This window comes from Lithobates pipiens, unplaced genomic scaffold (assembly GCF_037356315.1).
Source record: "Lithobates pipiens isolate NorthernLeopardFrog02 unplaced genomic scaffold, aLitPip1_a1.2 Scaffold_17, whole genome shotgun sequence".
Taxonomy (NCBI): Eukaryota; Metazoa; Chordata; class Amphibia; order Anura; family Ranidae; genus Lithobates; species Lithobates pipiens.
Window position 1 is genome coordinate 14760548 of NW_027507755.1, and position 20861 is coordinate 14781408.

Sequence of the window (20861 nt, forward strand, 5' to 3'; positions counted from 1 at the left end):
AAGTGTATAATAATTGGTTTGTGTGATCACGGACAGATGTACGCAAATGATCATGTACAGATGTGCGCAGGTGATCACAGACATGTGTGTGCAGATAATCATTGGGACTTGTGATTTTATTGGGACATGTGTGGGGGACAGGTGTTTTTATTATTTGGGGACATGTGTTTTAAGGACATGTGTTTTGGGGACATTGTGTTGGGACATGTGTGTTTTACATTGTGATGACACTAGGTTGGTGATCAGTGAGTAAAAAGCTGTAAAAAACAGCTCATACTCACTGATCACCAGCCGGCTGCAGCAATCCGCTCTCCTCTCCTCAGCAACAATTTCTGTGTGAGGAGAGGAGAGCCGATTGCCTAGCTACCGACTCTGTATTTACATCACATGACGGCTTTGATTGGACATGGCCATTGTGTGATCAGGAGGGCCAATCAGAGAACCCTCCTGCCGATCGGAGATGCGCCATGTCTGGGTGACACGAGCGCATCAGGGTCGTGCCGCTGTGCGGGCACGCACGCGATCCCCCTCCTTCTGAGGGACATTCCCGAATGTCCACTCAGAAGGAGAGAGCGCCCACCCGGCCGTTTATGTACAGTGGCCGGGTGGGAAGTAGTTCAAAAAGGCCATACTGTATCTTACCAATTCTCCAAGGGTGTGTAAACTTTTGAGCACAGCTGTATTGGCATGTACTGCAAAAGCACAATAACAAAATACATTTAGAAGTAACATAAAAAAAAAAGAAATCAAGTAAATTAGGGAAGCCAAATGCATTACCTGTTTTTTTCAGTTTCCCCGCACTTCTGACAATCTCGTTCACCACCGCCGCTCCACTCTGCGGATCAATCCCTCCAAACACCCAGGAATCCCTATGGCCGCCAAGGATGACATACCTGTCTAAGAAGGACATTGGCTTGTTTTAGGAACTCCACTTGGCACTATTTTTATGTAATACATGACTGTGACAAAATCCTAATCTGATTTCACAACAGCAGCAACCCTACTGTTCTTGTAAATGAACATGAGAGTTTATTTCTACTTTAGGCATGATTCACATCTATGCATGTTGCTTTTGAGTTTTTCTGCAGTGCTTTTTTTTTTGCCGCAATTTGCTTTTTTTTTTTTTACATTGCATATATATATATATATATATATATATATATATATATATATATATATATATATATATATATATATTTTTTTTTTTTTTTTAGCAGAGGCCCTATAGAATAAAATAGTGGGTTTTGCAAGTTTTTAGGTCACACGGCATTTGCGCAGCCTTTTTTTTTACTGCAATTTTCATGAATTTTAATGCACACAAACCTAGTACAATAACCAATTTTTAGGTAAAAAATAAAAGATTGTGTTATGCCGAGTAAATAGATACCCAACATGTCATGTCATGCTTTAAAATTGTACACGCTTGTGGAATGGTGACAATCTACGTTGCCATAGGTGATGCCTTTAAAGCCTTTACAGGTTACTAGTGGAGAGTTTCAAAGGAGGTCTGGTGATAGATATATGGCTCTCACTCTGATGTTTGCTGCAATACCTCACATGTGTGGTGCGATGGGCGGTGTGGCATTTACGTATGTGTACGGGGACCAATGTGTGCATTTGCCTTTGTGCGCGAGCATGGGGGGATGGGGGCACTTTATTGGGGTTTTTTTTGTTTTGTTTTTTATCATATATTTTATTTTTTTACATTTTTTTTATACTGTTTCTTAAAAAAAAAAGTATCACTTTTATTACTATCACAAGGGATGTTTACATTCCTTGTAATAGCAATAGGCACTTTTTATTGAAAGATCTGGGGTCTATTAGAACTCAGATGTCTCCTCTGCCCTAAAAGCATTTGATCACAAAAACTTTGGTGTATTCAGATGCTTTACCAACTTAAAAATGGAGCAGTTTACATTCAGGAAACCAACAGGGACATTGTTTCTGGGTTCCTATACCACAGAGATCATGGGGCACATTCCAGTCCTCCATGATCTCTGTAGTAGGCCGGCTTTTATTCCCGGGCTCCTCACCAGGATGGGAGATCTCAGAGAGGCACTAGTGGACACAACCCCTCCCGCTGCCTGTAAAAGCAATACAGTGACTAATTAGCCACTAGAATGGCTTTTACATAAAAGCCGGCGCCAGATTAAAAAAAAAAAAAAAAAAAACAATACCAGGATGATAGCCTGTAGCTGTAGGCATCATCCCGGTACAACCACGTACAGCCAAATGACGTGCATGTACTGTATGTGATTTAGCGGATAAAAAGTATCTTTCCGCTACAGGTTGTGGCTGTTACTCAGCTCTGCCAGCACAGAGCACTGCAGTGCAAGGGCAAGAAGCAGCATTCTTACTAACAGAAAAAGAGATTTTAAGTAATTTCCAAGTAAATCATACAGGGCTATAAAAAGAGGTGAGACTTCAATGTTTTTTTTTTTTTTTTTAAAGGATGTGAGACTTCAAAATGAGCGTTTCCGTTTTTTTTAATGACTCACTATCTGGATTTAACAGAAGTTTTCTTTTTTTTTTTTTTTTCTTTAACATGTGCCTGAAGTTCAGTTTAATATAAAGCCAGATTTATGTTCTTATAGCAGTAATACTTAAAAATGCATGTACTTCTGTTAGAATGAATACGGAATTACTCTATACGCCTATTAATAACAATTTATCACTTCAGATGTGTCATATTTTCTACAGGCTGGTTATATTAATAATTGCTGCAATTTAATGGAAGGATTCTAATATCCCACTGTCACCTGGCTCCACGGCTCCTTTGATGGTTCCAATGACATTATAAACTCTTCTTATTTCACTGTACGTTTGGATGCGCATCCTCACCTTCCTGCAAAAAAAGTCAGACTGTTGTTTTATATATATATATATATATATATATATAAGCGTATAACATGCACATTCATTTTAAGAGGGAAGTTTCAGAAAAAAAACTTAAAATTTTAAATAAGGAACTTTGAAGCAAAATAAGGGTCAGTGCCCATCTGCAGCCTCACTATTGCCATCAATGCAGCCTTAATAATACCCATCTGCAGCCTCACAAGTGCCATCAATGCAGCCTCATCAGTGCACATCAGTGCAGTCGGATCAATTCCCATCTGCAGCCTAGAGGGGACAGAGAGGGGGGCGGGACGAGCGCTGACAGATTACATAGAGTGAGAATCTCCTATGATAGACAGAACAGTGGTCCAATGGCTTCCCAGGAGACGGGACTTCCTATTACAGAGGCAGCCAAGTAAACAAGAGATTCTCACTGTATGTAATCTGACGGCGCTCGTCCCACCACCCTTCCTGTCCCCTCCGAGGCAGCTAAAATTGCAGTATCTGTGCATAGCAAGCGAAAAAGTGCGTATTATACGCCAAGACAGAGTGTGTGTGTGTGTGTATATATATATATATACACACACATACACACACACGCACACCTGCCTGTGTGATTTTAAAGTGATTGTAAACAATCACCTTGTAAAACAACCCATTCGTTTTAAAATAGAAATTAAAGGCAAAACATTTTTGTATAAAATATATAAAAAAAAAAAAAATTATAAATGCCTTTTTTCCCCTTTCTTAAATTTTTTTTAATAAGGGCCCCTTTCACACTGGGCGGTTTTCAGACGCTACAGCGCTAAAAATAGCGCTGGAAAAAAACAGCCCCTTTCACTCCAGTGAAACCTATTGAAATGAATGGGGCAGCGCGGCTATACCGCTGGCAAAGCGCCGCTGAAACGCCGGTAAAGCACTGCTAAAAATAGCGGCGCTTTACCGCCGACACCGCTGCCGCCCCAGTGTGAAAGGGGCCTTTAGTGATCACATTCCTCTGTTCTCAGCCGCATAAGAGCTGGTGGAATAGAAGCGGCAGCACACTGAGCTTCTCAGTGAGTCTTGACTGGCCTGCACAGAGTCCTGACCTAAACCCGATAAAATACCTTTGGAATGAATTACACCGGAGACTTTGAGCCAGGTCTTCCTGTCCACATCAGTGCCTGACCTCACAAATGCACTTCTGGAAGAACGGTCAAACATTCCCATAGACACACTCCTAAACCTTGTGGACGGCCTTCCCAGAAGAGTTGAAGCTGTTATAGCTGCAAAGGTTGGGCCGACTCTATATTGAACCCTACGGACTAAGACTGGGGGGCATCGGACACCTGGATTCCAATGGCTTTTTTTTTTTTAAGCACGCAATTAGAGCCAGAGTCTCTAATAGGGAAGAGAAGCAATGGCCCTGGCTCTTCCCTCAGTAAGCTGCAGCAGGTGGAGGGGCCGCTTCTATGATCCCTACCCCGAATCCAGCACCACCTCTTAAGGTAGGGCCATGGATCGACTTCCCATCTGGGTGGGGGAGGTTTGTAGGGTGAGTGAGGGGGCCAGGTTTGTTTGCTGCCCCCCCCCCCCTCAAAATATTAAGCACCAGCTGCCACTGGATACCATTAACGTTCATGTGCGTGTAAAGGCAGGCGCCCCAATAGTTTTGGTAATATGGTATATTTTCTAATGTTAAAGAACATGCGTATCATGTGTAGTTGCACAGGAATTTATTACATCCCCTGACAATGTCTTTATCTGCTTTTCTCTACATTAGAATGAAACCATTTGCTGGCATCATCCAGGGTCACCATCTACTACATTGCCAGTTCACAAGATAGACAATACCCATGGGGGTTCCACATGAGTAAGCACCGGTGGTTGGAGTGAAACGCGTTGGTTGCATTACTTGGCGGGGGTTCCAGGCTCAGACTGTTATTCCCTATCATACAGCAGGTCTTGACTTCATATGCAGCTCCCTGGACAACTAGTCACTCTCTGACACAGATCAGCCCAATTGCTGCTGCCTATCACATACTTACAACATTGCCACCTGTTCACTAGAAGGAGAAGAGACTGAGAAAATGCTTCCTCCTGCCTGCAGTAGATTGAAGACACCATCTCAGCCTAGGCAATGCTCCTGACTGGAGTGCTGCTCAAAAATGGCTTTATGAACACTATGGATAAAAATGTCCCCTCTTACTCCTTAGCGCGACTTCCGGAATACCCGGGGCCGATATTGTAGGATATGTTAAGTCCTCCTTTCCAGGTGTTATCTGGGGCCGGCATTCCTCCAAGGTTCCTATAAGACATCCAGAAAATACGAGTTCACATTTTAGCATTAAGTAAAAGGTGCCAAAAGCTGCCCAGGTATACAGCATATGTGTGTCAGCTCTCGCTGTGCATCTAAAAAAAGGGGTCCGCAGTGGGTAACTTTTCAGAGGCAGGCGATATGTCACCTCTTCGCCATCTATTTGAACCCTCAAAAAAGCAGATCCACTGTGCTGGGACCGTATGCATTGCACTTGGTTGCAGAACGGCTGCATGCATTTGATTAGGTAGGTGGCTGGGAGGCAGTAAAACCATGGCTCAACTACCTGCTTTTGCCACCCCCTGGTCACCATTATACGCCAATCAAATAAATAGTTTCATAGTTAGTAAGGTTGAATAAAGACACCAGTCCATCCAGTTCAACCTGAGTGAGGTGTCTACAATTGCCCCCATCCCTGTACATTGCACACTCACATTGGTCCCTACCCTCAAGGAGCCCACGATCCAAGGTCCCCATTCATATACTAGGGGCATTTTTTGGACAGAAGCCAATTAACCTACCAGCATGTCTTTGGATTGTGGGAGGAAACAGGAGTACCCGGAGGAAACCCACACAGGCACAGGGAGAACATGCAAACTTCAGGCAGGTAGTGTCGTGGTTGGGATTTGAACCAGTGACCCTTTTTACTGCTAGGTGAGAGTGCTAACCACTACACCACTGTGCCTCCCAAAATGATCTCCTTAAAGTGGACCTGCAGTAATTTTTTTCAACTTTCCATCTATTAAATCTTCTGCCCTTGCTTTTTGAACGTTGGATAGTAAAACATTTTTTTTTCTGCCAGTAAATACCTTATACAGCCCACTTCCTGTTTCTTGTCTGGTCATTATCCTAGGCTTATGACACCATGTACAGCTCTCTCTCACTCTCGAGAGAGTTTGCCAGGAAGGGAGGGGGATGAGTCATAAGAGGGCCAATGAGAGCTGCAGGGCTGAAGGTGTGCCTCTGTGTTTGTGTAAATCCAGGAAGTGAAGCTCCCTGTTGGACCCTCTCTATGTGTCCTGTTTACCGTGAACACCAAAAGTGAAAGCAAAAGAAAATCTGAAGTTTTGGGTTGACACCGGGACAGTAATAGAGGGAAAATCTTCCAACGGGGACACCGGTCCTGGTGATAACCCAGGATTCACTCACTTTGGAGGCATTTCCTCACACTTCCTGTTTGGTTATGGGACAGGAAGTGAAGGTAAATCTCCCCAATGGAACACAGATGGCAAAAAAAAAAAAAAAAAAAACTTGACGTGTTATAACCCTCCCCTTGCTCTATGCAAAAATGGAAAACATGGCCTTTAGCCCTGGTTCACATTGATGCGATTTCTTACCTCCCAACATTTTGAAATGGGAATGAGGGACACCTACTAGCAGATGTATGTATGCACAGGGCACACCTCCTGCCACACCCCCCTTAAAGGAGAATTAACCCCCCAAAAAAGAAGGTTTATTAAATCCATAAGTGCCTTTTTTACCTCTACTATTTCTTTATATTGGCTTTTAAAATGTACAATGCAGCAATTTAGAAATTGGATGAAATTTAGCACTGGGAAACACTTTATTAAAATATAGAAAGTGCATTTTATATACAACTATATGGATCAGACCAAAATGAGGGACAAATGAAGAGGAAAGAGGGACATTACTCCAAATCAGGGACAGTCCCTCGAAACAAGGGACAGTTGGGAGATATGCGATTTGGCATGCGATTAGACAAATCGATTGCCAAATTTCCGGCAATTTCCACGGCCGAATCAGTGCCACACCACATTTGCGGCGCGGCACCGATTCCCAAAAGTAGTTTCTGTACTACTTTTGGCGATTTTGGGGTGCGATTTCCATTGACATAAGTGCAGAAACCCGCACAGATGTCTCTGAAATCGCCCCCGAAGTCGGGGCTGACATGCGGGAATGAAGTTCAGCTGAACTTGCACAATTTCATTCCGGCAGTCATTGTGAACCTGGGCTTTGATACACTTCAAAGTAGAACTACAGGCAAAACTTTTATTTATTTTTTCATTTTGAATGGAGTAAGGGAGAGTTCTAACGCCTGCAAAATTTATTTTTACCATCTTTGTCCCATTGGGGAGATTTCCCTTCACTTCCTGTCTCTTAGCCAAACAGGAAGAGAGAGGGAATCTCTGCAAATATTAAGGGAATCCCTTGGGGACCCCCCTCCCCCCGGTCTCCAGAACTAGTGCCCCCTAAATTGGAGGATTTACCCACTATTACTTTTCTGGGGACAACCCAAAACCCTTCACTTTCAATGATAATGGTAAACAGGAAAAATAGAGAGAACAAATCTCCCTAATGTAGGCATATACAGCAAAAAAAAAATCCCTCTCCACTCTATCCAAAATGGAAAAAAAAAAAATGTTGCTTATACTTTAAGTCCATTGTAATATAAAGTACTTAAAATGTCTAATTTAAATCTTATGCCAGGATCAGACCTCATGATCTAAAGCTGGCATTTACTCCTATAAAATGTGGTTCACACCAGTGCGGCTTTGAAATCGTGCTACTTTGCGATTCCAAAGCCGCCAAACAGTGAGATCTCATGTGCGGCTCTCTAACATCTGTGAGACTTCATTTACACAGATGTCAATGCAAATCGCACATGAAATCGCACAGAAATAATCCAGAAACCTTTTTCAATGTTGCAGCGATGTCCATTGCAGCAGCCTATTGTGGTCATTGAGAACATTTGTGAAAGAATATATACTGTAACTGGAGTAAGTAGTGTTTTAATGTCTGCTTTAGGTCATGCTCATCCTTACTTTAGCAGCATCTCAGCATCGTGGTACCCTATAGGGTGGACTGGGATTTTAGGAAGTCCTACACCATCCTTCACAGCAGATCTGAAGGCATACTCTGTTGAAGAAAAAAAAAAAAAAAAAAAAAAATAACTCAAGAGGTGCGACATTACCACTTCATTCTAAACTGAAAACTTTAATATACTGTGTGTGTGTATATATTATATTATATACACATACACACACACACACACACACACACACACACACACTATGTATGGATTTATTATCTGGTGCCAACATACCAGCTCCCGGGAAGGCAGAGGAGGGAAGCTGACAGCTTCAGGGCATCGGGTTTGCAGGGGGTCACTGCAGCAGGATGAAGTGGCAGGAAGAGGTAGCCTGGAGGTGGCAGCGCCACCCCCCCCCTGAAAACTGCCGCCTAAGGAAAATGCCTTATTTGCCTTGGAAGATACGCTCCTGCCTGTAGCCATTGCTTCAGGTCAAGAGTTGAGGTTAGACTCAGAAGTTTAGAAGTAATAGTAGTGTTAATGTTAACAGGGATGTTGAAGTCACAGAGAATAATTGTACGGGTTTCACAAGAGAGAAAGTAGGTTAGATAGGCAGAGAAGTCATCAAGGAAGGTTGATACTGGTCCAGGGGGGCAATAGATGGCAGCAATTCTAATGCCCCGTACACACGAGCGGACTTTTCAACATCCAAAGTCCGAAGGACCGAGTCCGTCAGACTATCCGATCGTGTGTGGGCTGCAACGGACTTTTGATTCGCCAAAGTCTGACGGACTTTAGAAATGAAGCATGCTTCAAATTTTCCCGAAGGAACTCCGCCGGACCCGGTCCCCTTCGAAAACTCCGCTCGTGTGTATGCTACTCCGACGGACTAAAACCGACGCTAGGGCAGCTATTGGCTACTGGCTATGAACTTCCTTATTCGAGTCAGGTCGTACGTCATCACGTTCGAATCCGTCGGAGTTTAGTGTGATCGTGTGTGGCCAAGTCCGTTCGGCCGAAAAGTCTGTCAGAACTCCGGCGGAACTCCGGCGGAACTCCTTTGGAAGTCTGTCGGACATAAGTCCTCTCGTGTGTACGGGGCATTAGAGAAATAGGCAAGAATAGACAAATGCAATGTCTTACAAGAGAGGAGAGTGTCAGAGAGGGAGGTGGGTGAAGTACCTGATAGGTGCTGCATGGGGCTATAAGGATTCCCACTCCAACTCCCTTCCGTCCACTTGGTCTGGGAGAGTGAGTCCAGAGAAGGCCACCATGGGAGAGGGAAGAAGCTCACCCTCTGACTCAATTCTACACTCACCAACTCATATTTTCAACCTCTCTCTCTCGTGGCATCTTCCCAAACTCTCTAAAACATTCGCTAGTCACTGCATTACAGAATGAAAAAAATGGCCTACAACCGACTGAGCGACCATCTGACCATGAACAAACGTTTTGATCCCGTTCAGTCTGGATTTTGACCTCAACACTCCACGGAAACTGCTCTCCTTAAACTCACAAATTACCTACTAACAGCTAAAACCAACGGACACTATTCTGTACCACTTTTCTTGGACCTCTCTGCTGCCTTTGACACAGTGGACCACCCCCCTCCTCCTCAAAAAAACTCCACTCCTTTGGACTCCGTGACTATACACTTCACTGGTTCTCATCCTACCTATCCCACTGCTCCTTCAGTCACTTACAACTCTACTTCCTCCTCTCCTCTTCCTTTCTCTGTCGGGGTCCCCCAAGGTTCTGTTCTTGGACCTCTCAGTATACACCACCTCCCTGGGTCAGTTGATTGCCTCCCATGGCTTTCAATATCATTGCTAATCTATGAAATGTATCTCTCCACCCCCCAGCTTTCTCCATCCATCTCCTCAAACATCACCAATTTACTAGCAGACATAGCCTGCATGTCACATCACTTCGTATCAATGGCTCAACTATCAACCTATCCCCACATGCCAAGGTCCTAGGTGTAATCCTTGTCTCCAAACTAACCTTTTGGCCCCAGATCTTATCTCTTTCCAAAATTTGCCCCTTCGACCTCCGCAACATTTCCAAAATACGCCCCTTCTTAACCAATGTTAACACAAAGTTTCTAATCCACTCCCTGGTCATCTCTCGTCTTGACTACTGCAACTCCCTCCTCATTGGCTTACCTCTAATAGGCTATCCCAACTTCAGTCCATCATGAACGCTGCTTGCAGGCTCATCCACCTCACAAACCGCTCAGCGTCTGCTATACCCCTTTGCCAATCCCTCGGTTGGCTGCCACTTAACCAACAAATTATATTCAATATAATAACAATAACTTAAAAAGCCACCCACAACCTGGCCCCCAGGTACATCACTAACCTAGTCTCATAAAACCAACCTAATTGTTCTCTTCGCTCCTCCCAAAACCTCCTGCTCTCCAACTCCCTTGTCACCTCATCCCATGCTCGCCTTCAGGACTTCTCCCGAGCCTCTTCCATCCTCTGGAATGCTCTACCCCAATCTGTCCGACTTTCTTCTACTTTGTCCACTTTCAGACAATCCCTGAAAACTCATCTCTTCAGAGAAGCTTATCTGGCCCCCACCTAACAACTGTAATTCTATCTTCTCCATCAGCACATCCTCCACAGTTATTACCTCTTGTATCTCTTGACCTTCCCTCTTAGATTGTAAGCTCTAAAAGGAGCAGGGCCCCCCGATTCCTACTGTATTAAAGTGTATTGTATTTGTCTAACCTCCAGTTGTAAAGCACTGTGTAAACTGTTGGCGTTATATAAATCCTGTTACAGCGCCTTGAAAAGTATTAATTCCCCTTGACATTTTCCACATTTTGTCATTTTGCAGCCAAAAAACGTAAATGTATTTTATTGGGATTTTATGTGATAGACCAACACAAAGTGGCACATAATTGTGAAGAAGTAGGAAAATTATAAATGGTTTTCAATTTTTTTTTACAAATAAATATCTAAAAAGTGTGGCGTGCATTTGTATTCAGTCCCCCTTTACTCTGATACCCCTAAATCTAAAATCTAGTGAAACCAATTGCCATAGGAAGTCACATAATTAGTAAATAGAGTTAACCTGTGTGTAATTTAATTTCAGTATAAATACAGCAGTTCTATAAAGCCCTCAGAGGTTTGTTAGAGAACCTTTGTGAACAAACAGCATCATGAAGGCTAAGGAACACACCAGACAGGTCAGGAATGAAGTCGTGGAGAAGTTTATCGCAGGGTTAGGTTGTAAAACAAATATCCCAAGCTTTGAACATCTCGCGGAGTACTGTTCAATCCATCATCAGAAAATGGAAAGAGTATGGCATAACTGCAAACCTACCAAGACATGGCCGTCCACCTAAACTGATAGGCTGGGCAAGGTTCCCCTAATGTACAAACTAGATATCGTTTTATTGTGACAATACTAAAAATGCATCCACACGAGGATATCCTCTTAGCTGGGGTTCCACTTCTCCATTAATTTAAGAACAGTTCTGCTCTACATGTTTCGCCACTATATCTATATGTCTACACTCACTTGCACCATAGGGACCAGACAGCAAGGCCGCCCCCACCCCAAGGAAAGAGGGGAACAAACAACCAGGGTCTCCAGAACCAGGAAGCAGCCGCAGCACTCTAATGATATACTACCCCATTTGTTCCTATTACTTTTTTAGTTATCTTGTATGTCCCCCCCCCCCCCCCCCCGACTCATGTGCTAATTTTGGCTGCTTCCTGGTTCTGGAGACCCTGGTGGTTGTTTGTAGACATTCAATTCGTTTAGTTCCAAATTTAACAAATTTTGACAAGATTTTTCAATTTCCGAAATTACGAATTTCTGAATTTAAAAGTTTAAAAATGTCAGGATTTTCCAAAATTTCTGAAATTCAAGATTTTGGAAATTGGAAAATTCGAAATTTCTGAAATTCGACATTTCCGAAATTGGAAAATGTGTAATTTCTGAAATTCAAAAGTTCATAAATTTGGAAATTAGAAAATCTAAAAATAAGAATGAAAATCTGAACATTCAAAAGAATGAAAATCTGAAAATTTGAAAACCCGAAAATCTAAAATAATAACTAATAATAAATATTAAATTATAGGTATTGGATTTTCCTTTCAAATTTGGCTGTAAGGCCGCGTACACACGGGCGGACTGTCCGCCCAACTAGGTTCGTCAAACAGTCCGTTCAAAATTAGCATGAGCACACGACGAACGAACAGTCCGCTGAAAACTTGCGCGATGACGTGAACGGCACGTACGACGGGACGAGAGATTCGAAGTCCTATACACTGCAATGCAACCTTCGGCGTGTAAATCCTTTCTGAGCATGCGCGGAACTTAGTTTGACGAACAAGCCTACACATGAGCGGACTGTCCGCTCAAACCAAGTTTCAGCGGACAGTCTTACGGAAATTCCGAAAAACTTTGTTCGTCAGACTGTCCGCTGAAACTGTCCGCTGAAGCCCACACACGAGCGGACTGTCCGCTGAAACACTGTTCAGCGGACAAAGTTGGACGAACAGTCCGCCCGTGTGTACGCGGCCTTAGAGTACGAATTTATCCAAAGTTACGAATTATCTGAAATAACAAATGCTGCATCTAAACGAATGGAACGTAACGATCTAATAATAATAAATAATTATAAAATATTTTTATTGTTATTATTTATTATTCATTTGTTCTATTCCATTTGTTTAGATACGGCATTCGTTATTTCGGATAATTCGTAACTTCAGATAAATTTGTATTCGTTACGTTCACTAACAGCCAAATTTGAAAGGAAATTCCAATATCAATAATTTAATAGCTAGTTGTTATTATTAGTTATTACTTTTCAAATTTTTACAGATTTTCTCTTTTTTTCAGATTTTCAAATTTTCGAATTTCCGAATTTTCCAATTTCCGAAAATTCTGAATTCGAAAAAATTTAGAAATTCAATTTCCGGATTTCTGAATTTTTCAATTTCTGAAAAAAGCAAAAAAACGATTGAAACAAAAAAAAAACACACACATTTTTTGTCAGTGCACATATCTTGTTGTTTGTTCCCCTCTTTCCTTGGGGGGGGGGGTCTTGCTGTCTGGTACCTACGGCGCAAGTGAGTTTAGACATATTTTTCACATACATCAAATGCATTTTTTGTAGCAATTCGTTCTTACTTTTATTTATTTATTTTGTAAGTTGTTCCGTACATTACACTGTTATTAAAAATATTTTTCCATATACCGTATTTTTCGGACTATAAGGCGCACCGGATTATAAGGCGCACTAGCAACGACCGGCTGATAAAATGGATATTTCCATATATAAGGCGCATCGGACTATAAGGCGCACCGGATTATAAGGCGCACTAGCAACGACCGGCTGATAAAATGGATATTTCCATATATATAAAGCGCATCGGACTATAAGGCGCACGGTCGATTTTGTGAGAAAATTTAGGCTTTTACGTGCGCCTTATAGTCCGAAGGTTTACGTCAAGATGACAGATACTGTTAACAAAGAACTCCAGCGATGTCAACAGGTCATATATAAGGTGCACCGGACTATAAGGCGCACGGTCGTTTTTGGGAGAAAATTTAGGCTTTTACGTGCGCCTTATAGTCCGAAAAATACGGTAGATATATTCAAGCTCCTGAAGAAGTGACAGATATAGTGGCGAAACATGTAGAGCAGAACAAGAAGAACCTTTTTTTAAATGAATGGAGAAGTGGAACCCCAACTCAGAGGACATCCTCGTGTGGATGCATCTTTAGTATTGTCCCACAGTAAAACAATATCTAGTTTGTACATTAGGGGAACCACAAGTAGTCCAACTTTTATGTTTGATGCTATACAGTATATGTACTGCACTGCCTTGCGAAAGTATTCGGCCCCCTTGAACTTTTCAACCTTTTGCCACATTTCAGGCTTCAAACATAAAGATATAACATTTTTATTTTTTGTGAAGAATCACCAACAAGTGGGACACAATTGTGAAGTGGAACGAAATCTATTGGATTTTTTAAACTTTTTTAACTAATAAAAAAATTAAAAGTGGGGCGTGCAAAATTATTCGGCCCCCTTGCGTTAATACTTTGTAGAGCCACCTTTTGCTGCGATTACAGCTGCAAGTCGCTTGGGGTATGTCTCTATCAGTTTTGCACATCGAGAGACTGAACTTCTTGCCCATTCTTCCTTGAAAACAGCTCAAGCTCAGTGAGGTTGGATGGAGAGCGTTTGTGAACAGCAGTTTTCAGCTCTTTCCACAGATTCTCGATTGGATTCAGGTCTGGACTTTGACTTGGTCATTCTAACACCTGGATACGTTTATTTGTGAACCATTCCTTTGTAGATTTTGCTGTATGTTTGGGATCATTGTCTTGTTGGAAGATAAATCTCCGTCCCAGTTTCAGGTCTTTTGCAGACTCCAACAGGTTTTCATCCAGAATGGTCCTGTATTTGGCTGCATCCATTTTCCCCTCAATTTTAACCATCTTGCCTGTCCCTGCTGAAGAAAAGCAGGCCCAAACCATGATGCTGCCACCACCATGTTTGACAGTGGGGATTGTGTGTTGAGGGTGATGAGCTGTGTTGCTTTTACGGCAAACATATCGTTTTGCATTGTGGGCAAAAAGTTGGATTTTGGTTTCCTCTGACAAGAGCACCTTCTTCCACATGTTTGGTGCGTCTCCCAGGTGGCTTGTGGCAAACTTTAGATGAGACTTTTATGGATATCTTTGAGAAATGGCTTTCTTCTTGCCACTCTTCTATAAAGGCCAGATTTTTGCAGTGTACGACTGATTGTTGTCCTATGGACAGACTCTCCCACCTCAGCTGTAGTTCTCTGCAGTTCATCCAGGGTGATCATGGGCATCTTGGCTGCATCTCTGATCAGTCTTCTCCTGGTCTGAGCTGAAAGTTTAGAGGGATGGCCAGATCTTGGTAGATTTGCAGTGGTCTGATACTCCTTCCATTTCAAAATGATCGCTTGCACAGTGCTCCTTGGGATGTTTAAAGCTTGGGAAATCTTTTTGTATCCAAATCCGGCTTTAAACTTCTCCACAACAGTATTACGGACCTGCCTGGTGTGTTCCTTGGTCTTCATGATGCTCTCTGCGCTTTCAACAGAACCCTGAGACTATCACAGAGCAGGTGCATTTATACAGAGACTTGATTACACACAGGTGGATTCTATTTATCACCATCAGTCATTTAGGACAACATTGGATCATTCAGAGATCCTCGCTGAACTTCTGGAGTGAGTTTGCTGCACTGAAAGTAAAGGGGCCGAATAATTTTGCACACACCACTTTTCAGTTTTTTATTTGCTAAAAAAGTTTAAAATATCCAATAGATTTCGTTCCACTTCACAATTGTGTCCCACTTGTTGGTGATTCTTCACAAAAAATTTAAATTGTATATCTTTATGTTTGAAGCCTGAAATGTGGCAAAAGGTTGAAAAGTTCAAGGGGGCCGAATACTTTCGCAAGGCACTGTATATGTATATTAGTAAATAAAGTTTTCTAAAAAATTTATTCATGTGCATTTAAGGTCCATCTTTTCAAACATTGCAAATCCTATACACTTTATGGGGCGTGGCACATTTATATCATTCTAGGTGCCCTATTGCCACCTCTAGGCACCAACAAATCAAATTTTTAGAACTGAAGCTTGACAAACACAATTGAATAATATTACATATATACACACTGTCATTTACCACTGAACCGTCACATGCTGAGACTCCACAGGGGACATGCTGTATGCAGTTTTAGTTCATTTTGGCATTTTACTAATAGGTGCTGAGTAGCTCTAATGACAACCGCCAGATTCTAAAACTACAATTTATATCCGGACATCTCCAGTTTACTGATAAAAAATGTTTACGCAGCCAAGAAGATGACTAGATGTACCTTTAGCAGGATAACCTGGAGTTAGGGGGTCCCCGGCCCCATTCAGGTTCAGCACATTCCCTCGCTGGGCTCCACCACCAGGCAAGTTCCATCCGTCCGGATAGGGCGGAACACCAGGAGCGCAATAATCGGCCGGGTCCGAGTACAAGATGATTCCAATGGCTCCGGCATCTTCTGCATTTTTAACCTTGAACAGCATTGTTACACTTTCATGTCAGAATCAAATAAAAAATATATTCATTGTTTTAAATGAAAGTATTATAAAAACACACAGAAATACCTTGGATTACGAGCAGAATTCATTCCAGAAAAATGCCTGTAATCCAAAGCACTCGTATATCAAAGTGAGCTTCACTATAGGAAATAATGGAGACTCACATAATCCATTCCACGGCCACTGCTTGTCTATGCAGTACCACACGTGGCCAGAGGTGCGGGGGCGCCAGACACACTAGGGACCTCTCAGAGATGATTAGAGACGCTTAGAGACCGATCAGAGACCGATCAGAGACCACTCAGAGACCACTCAGAGACCACTCAGAGACCACTCAGAGACCACTCAGAGACCACTCAGAGACCACTCGGGGATGCACAGAGACCACTCAGGGATGCACAGAGACCACTCAGGGATGCACAGAGACCACTCGGGGATGCACAGAGACCACTCGGGGATGCACAGAGACCACTCGGGGATGCACAGAGACCACTCGGGGATGCACAGAGACACTCGGGACTACTCGAGAATCAAATGCGGTACTGCACACCCTAGCGGCTTGAATCTTGCTTGAAAAGCGAGTCAGGATTAAAAAATAAATAAAAAAAATAGCACATATAATAGTTTGAAATGCTCGTAAACCGAGTTACTTGCAATCTGAGGTTCCACTGTATTTAAAAATGGTATAGCAGTGTTGTGTTTACCTTAAACGTTTCACCTTTTTTTAACAAAAACTTCCCTATGCAATAGTGTTCTCAATACATTAACATGCAGTGCTCTGCTCGGTAAAAACATAAAAGCAGTTCAAGTCTATTGCCCTGCACACACGATCGGACGTTCCGACCACAAAATCCGTCTGATTTTTTCCAACGGGTTTTGGCCGAAACTTGTGTTGCATACACACGGTCGCACAAAGTTGTCGGAAAATCCGATTGTTCTGAACGCGGTGACTTCAAACTTGTACATCAGGCTGGGCAAACACCCTGCATGCATGCTGCCTGTTACATAATGACTTGAGCTACTCACCTTATTTCCTCTAAAAACTTTTCCATATCTGGCAATAGCAATCTTCCCTTGAACACTGATGTTTAACACTCTTTGTAGATAGTGAAAGTCTTCTATTCGGCCATAATTGACATAAACAGGTTCTCCCTGTGGAGATAAAAAAAAAAACATAAAAAAATTCTAAGATCAGTGTGATTGGCTGGAATGACTGTAGGCCCCATCGTCTGTCCTGACTCCGCAAGGCCTTAAAATATAACTAAAAAGGTAAAACTTTTTTTTTTTTCAGTTTTGGATAGAGTGGAGAGGGATTAGAACCCCTGTCAGTTTTTATCTCTGTCTGAGTCCCCTGTTAAGGAGCTCTCCCCCTCTCTATTTGCCCTGTTTACCATTATCACTGAAAGCAAAAGTAAAAGAAATTTTGTTTATCCCCAGAAAAGTAATAGAGGGGAAATCTTCCAATGAGGACACTAGTTCTGGTGACCTGGGGGTCCCAAAGGAATTCCCTTAATTTGCAGGGATTTCCTCTCACTTCCTGTTTGGCTATGGGACAGGAAGTGAAGGGAAATCTTTGCAATGGGACACAGATGGCAAAAAAATTAAATAAAATCTGACAAGGTTATAACCCCCCCCCCCTTACTTTATCCAAAATGAAAAAAAAAATGCCTACAGTTCTACTTTAAAGTAAAAGATTTTTCAAGCACTAAAGGGAAATTGAGGCCTAATGGCTCTATGGAAGTAGACAGTGGCGGCTGGTGCTGTATATTTTGGAGGGGGCTGCAAATAAGACACCCGTCACCACCTAAACCATCACCCCCGGTTGCTCATTCCCCCCCACCAGCCCCACACTTACCCCATCCAGTAGCTCTGGCTTCTTCTTGCTTCTCCTCCTCTATGGCAGTGGCTTCGTCCTCGGCGGATTCCCTCCCCCTTCCCTTGGTGGCCAATGCGATCGCTTCTCCTCTTGGCCATTTGGGTCGATCCACTTCCTGATTGGCCGGGAGGAGAAGCAGAAAGACAATAGCGAATATGAATTCGCTATTGTCACACCGCTGTGTGGGTTTAGGGGCAGTGCTCAGCGCCCTGAGCCCACCCTTTTTTTTAAGCCAATTAGAGCCTTTGGCTCTAATCACGTGCTTTTCAAAAAAAAAAAGTTTAATCCATGCGTCTGGTGCTCTGCATGTAGATTAGGGGTCAGACACATGTGGACCCCTAATCTACATGCAGGTTGGGCTGCCACTGGAAGTAGATCTTCTAGGGGCTCAACTACTGTATAATGTTAATATACAATGTAAAAAATAGCTTTCTATTGTTACTGATAAGTCATGCATATCTCTGACAGTCCTAATAACCCCTTACTATTCTTAGTGCAACTAGATAAGTCTTCCTATAGGGGCATTTTTATAAAGAATTTAATCTGGAATTCACCAAACATTCACTGCAGGTACACGTAAAATGAAAGTGACCGATTCACCACCAGCGAATGTTTGATGCAAGTCCAGGTGTCTGCGGGCAGGGGGCTTATCGGAATCTGGAAGCTCCCTTAAGCAAAGGAGGCCCCCACATACCGGTCCCCCCATGTAAATGAGTATGGGGTATATTGTAATCCTACTCATTCCCACAAAAAAGGTGTTAAAAATAAATAATGACAAGAGGCAGTTTTTGACCATCCCTTTATTAAAAAACAAAAGCAAAACAAAATTTCCCCCGTAGATCCATCAACAATCACGATGTCCATCGCACCGCCAGACCCCCAAAAAAAGACAAAAAAAATTCTACACCCGCAAAGAAGGCTGACTGCCGAATGCCTGCTCTGTCGGGTGACAGTTCTTAAATAGGTAAGAGGCAGGGCCACCCAGTGACATCACCTGGTGGCCCCACCCCCTTGTGACATCACCGACCCTGCATGTACTTTTTTTGGTGAATGAGTAGGATTACAATGTACCCCTACTCATTCACATGGGGGAGTGGATCTAGGGTCCCCCTTCTTAAAGGGGGCTTCCGGATTCTGATAAGCTCGCTGATCCCCACAACCACTGGCCAGGGTTGTGGGGAAGAGGCCCTTGTCCCCAAGACAAGGTGCCTTGGCAAAGCACCCCCTCCATGTTGAGGGCATGTGGCCTGGTATGGTTCAGGAACAAGCGAGTGCCCCCCCACCCCCTTCCTAGCCTGCCAGGCTGCATGCTCGAATAAGGATCTGGTATGGATTTTGGCAAGAACCCCACGTCAAACTGTTTACAAATGGATTGGGGGGGGGGGGGGGTGACATCACGCCATTTTTTTTTCAGTAATGCTTTTTTTTTTCATTCAGGTGTCAGTGGGGAAGCCGTTGACAGCTGAGGACTCATCCGTTGTTAAGCATACTGCGGCTAGGCTTCCCAGCCCCGCTCTTTAGCAACCAGCTATTCACTGTACCCTGAGTGGGAGAAGCTAAAAGCAAAAATATTGTATTTTTTTTCATAATGGTCTTTTTTTGTTTATAGCGCAAAAAATATAAAAAAAAAAAAAAAACGACAGAGGTGATCAAATACCACCAAAAGAAAGCTCCATTTGTGGGGAAAAAAGGACATCGATTTTATTTGGGTACAGCATCGCACGATGGCGCAATTGTCAGTTAAGGTACCATATCGCAAAAAAATGGGCTGGTCATGGGGGGGGGGGGGGGGGGTCGGTAAGCCTTCTGGAGCTCTGGAGCTGAAGAGGTTAATGAGAAGCCCAAAAGCGGAATATTGTGTAATCTACAGGTTGGATCATTCTGTAGAGGCTGCTCTACAATGGAATATGGAAGTTTTTTTATAATATATTAAAGAGAATCATACAAATAAATTTAAAAAAAAAAAACGGCTTACCTCTGGGGTTCCAGGGGCAGAGTATGCATTGTATGGAGGGACAACATTCGTTATGTTCTCATATCCAGGAGGATCAGGTTCACGCAAGGAGGTGTTGAACAACTAGGCAAGATCAAAATACAAACATCAGAAAGAGTCAGCGACCATACCAAGGCGGTATAGAATTACTTTACACCTATCGTAATATATGTATATTGTCCAGGAAATTTGGCTGTACGCTATGCGCACACCATATCTTCTGTGCTCCTAGGCACACATGCCGTCTAATAATATAATGCACCTTACTTATCATTCCATTACCCGTATATACCCAAGTAAACAGACATAGCAATAGCTTACTTTCTCAGCAACATGCTCTTCTGCCTTCTGCACAGCATGCCCTTGGTTTTTATTCCCACATCACAAATGCTATGACAAACAGGAAGTCCTGGCCACAATAGCCAATCGTTTCCTCAATACAAAATTACATCACAGGAAATGAAAAACAGTAAAGGGGAGGGCACTCACAGGAAAGGAAAGGGGGGCAGGGGGGAGTGCACACGCCACGTCTTAATCAGCATGGAGCCTACTCAATACTATTCAAAGTAAACCGTATCTAGTAAAATCATTCTACTTGTTCTTATAGGCTTGAGACAAGCTGAGGGGACATTGCTACTGCTGTTGTCAATATACGGTACAAGTAAACCAAGGCAGATATCAATGTCCTCTTATAAAAACAGATATTTATCCAAAAGGGGATAGCAAAGTCCGCAAGAGAGATATAATATGTTTCTCTCGTTATGCGGACTTCGCTTCTCTAATGTGCATAGACATTTGAAGGCAAGAAACTCAGCACATTGCGCTTGATACCTACAAACCTCCACACACACACAGAGAACACGTCTGAAATCCCATGAGGAGGTTTTCATACTGACCGTTTTTACCGCTGGTCTCGATTCAACCCAAGTGCGCTCTGCTATAGCGCTCCTCGATTAAATCAGACACAGGGAGACAGATGACAATCTA

The 20861-nt window shown here is 42.9% G+C and overlaps 1 protein-coding gene across 1 annotated transcript in view; it reads right to left on the reverse strand.

Moving 5' to 3' along the window:
- The window catches only part of LOC143986595 (putative N-acetylated-alpha-linked acidic dipeptidase), a 113574-nt gene that overhangs the window by 51193 nt on the left and 41520 nt on the right, over positions 1–20861 (reverse strand). The window contains exons 4-10 of the mRNA XM_077485004.1: positions 19857–19958; positions 17032–17157; positions 15792–15978; positions 7915–8008; positions 5024–5122; positions 2760–2845; positions 778–897 (exon numbers count right to left, since the gene is read on the reverse strand). Of these exons, the coding sequence (XP_077341130.1) occupies positions 778–897; positions 2760–2845; positions 5024–5122; positions 7915–8008; positions 15792–15978; positions 17032–17157; positions 19857–19958 (814 nt within the window). The remainder of the gene's footprint in view (positions 1–777; positions 898–2759; positions 2846–5023; positions 5123–7914; positions 8009–15791; positions 15979–17031; positions 17158–19856; positions 19959–20861) is intronic.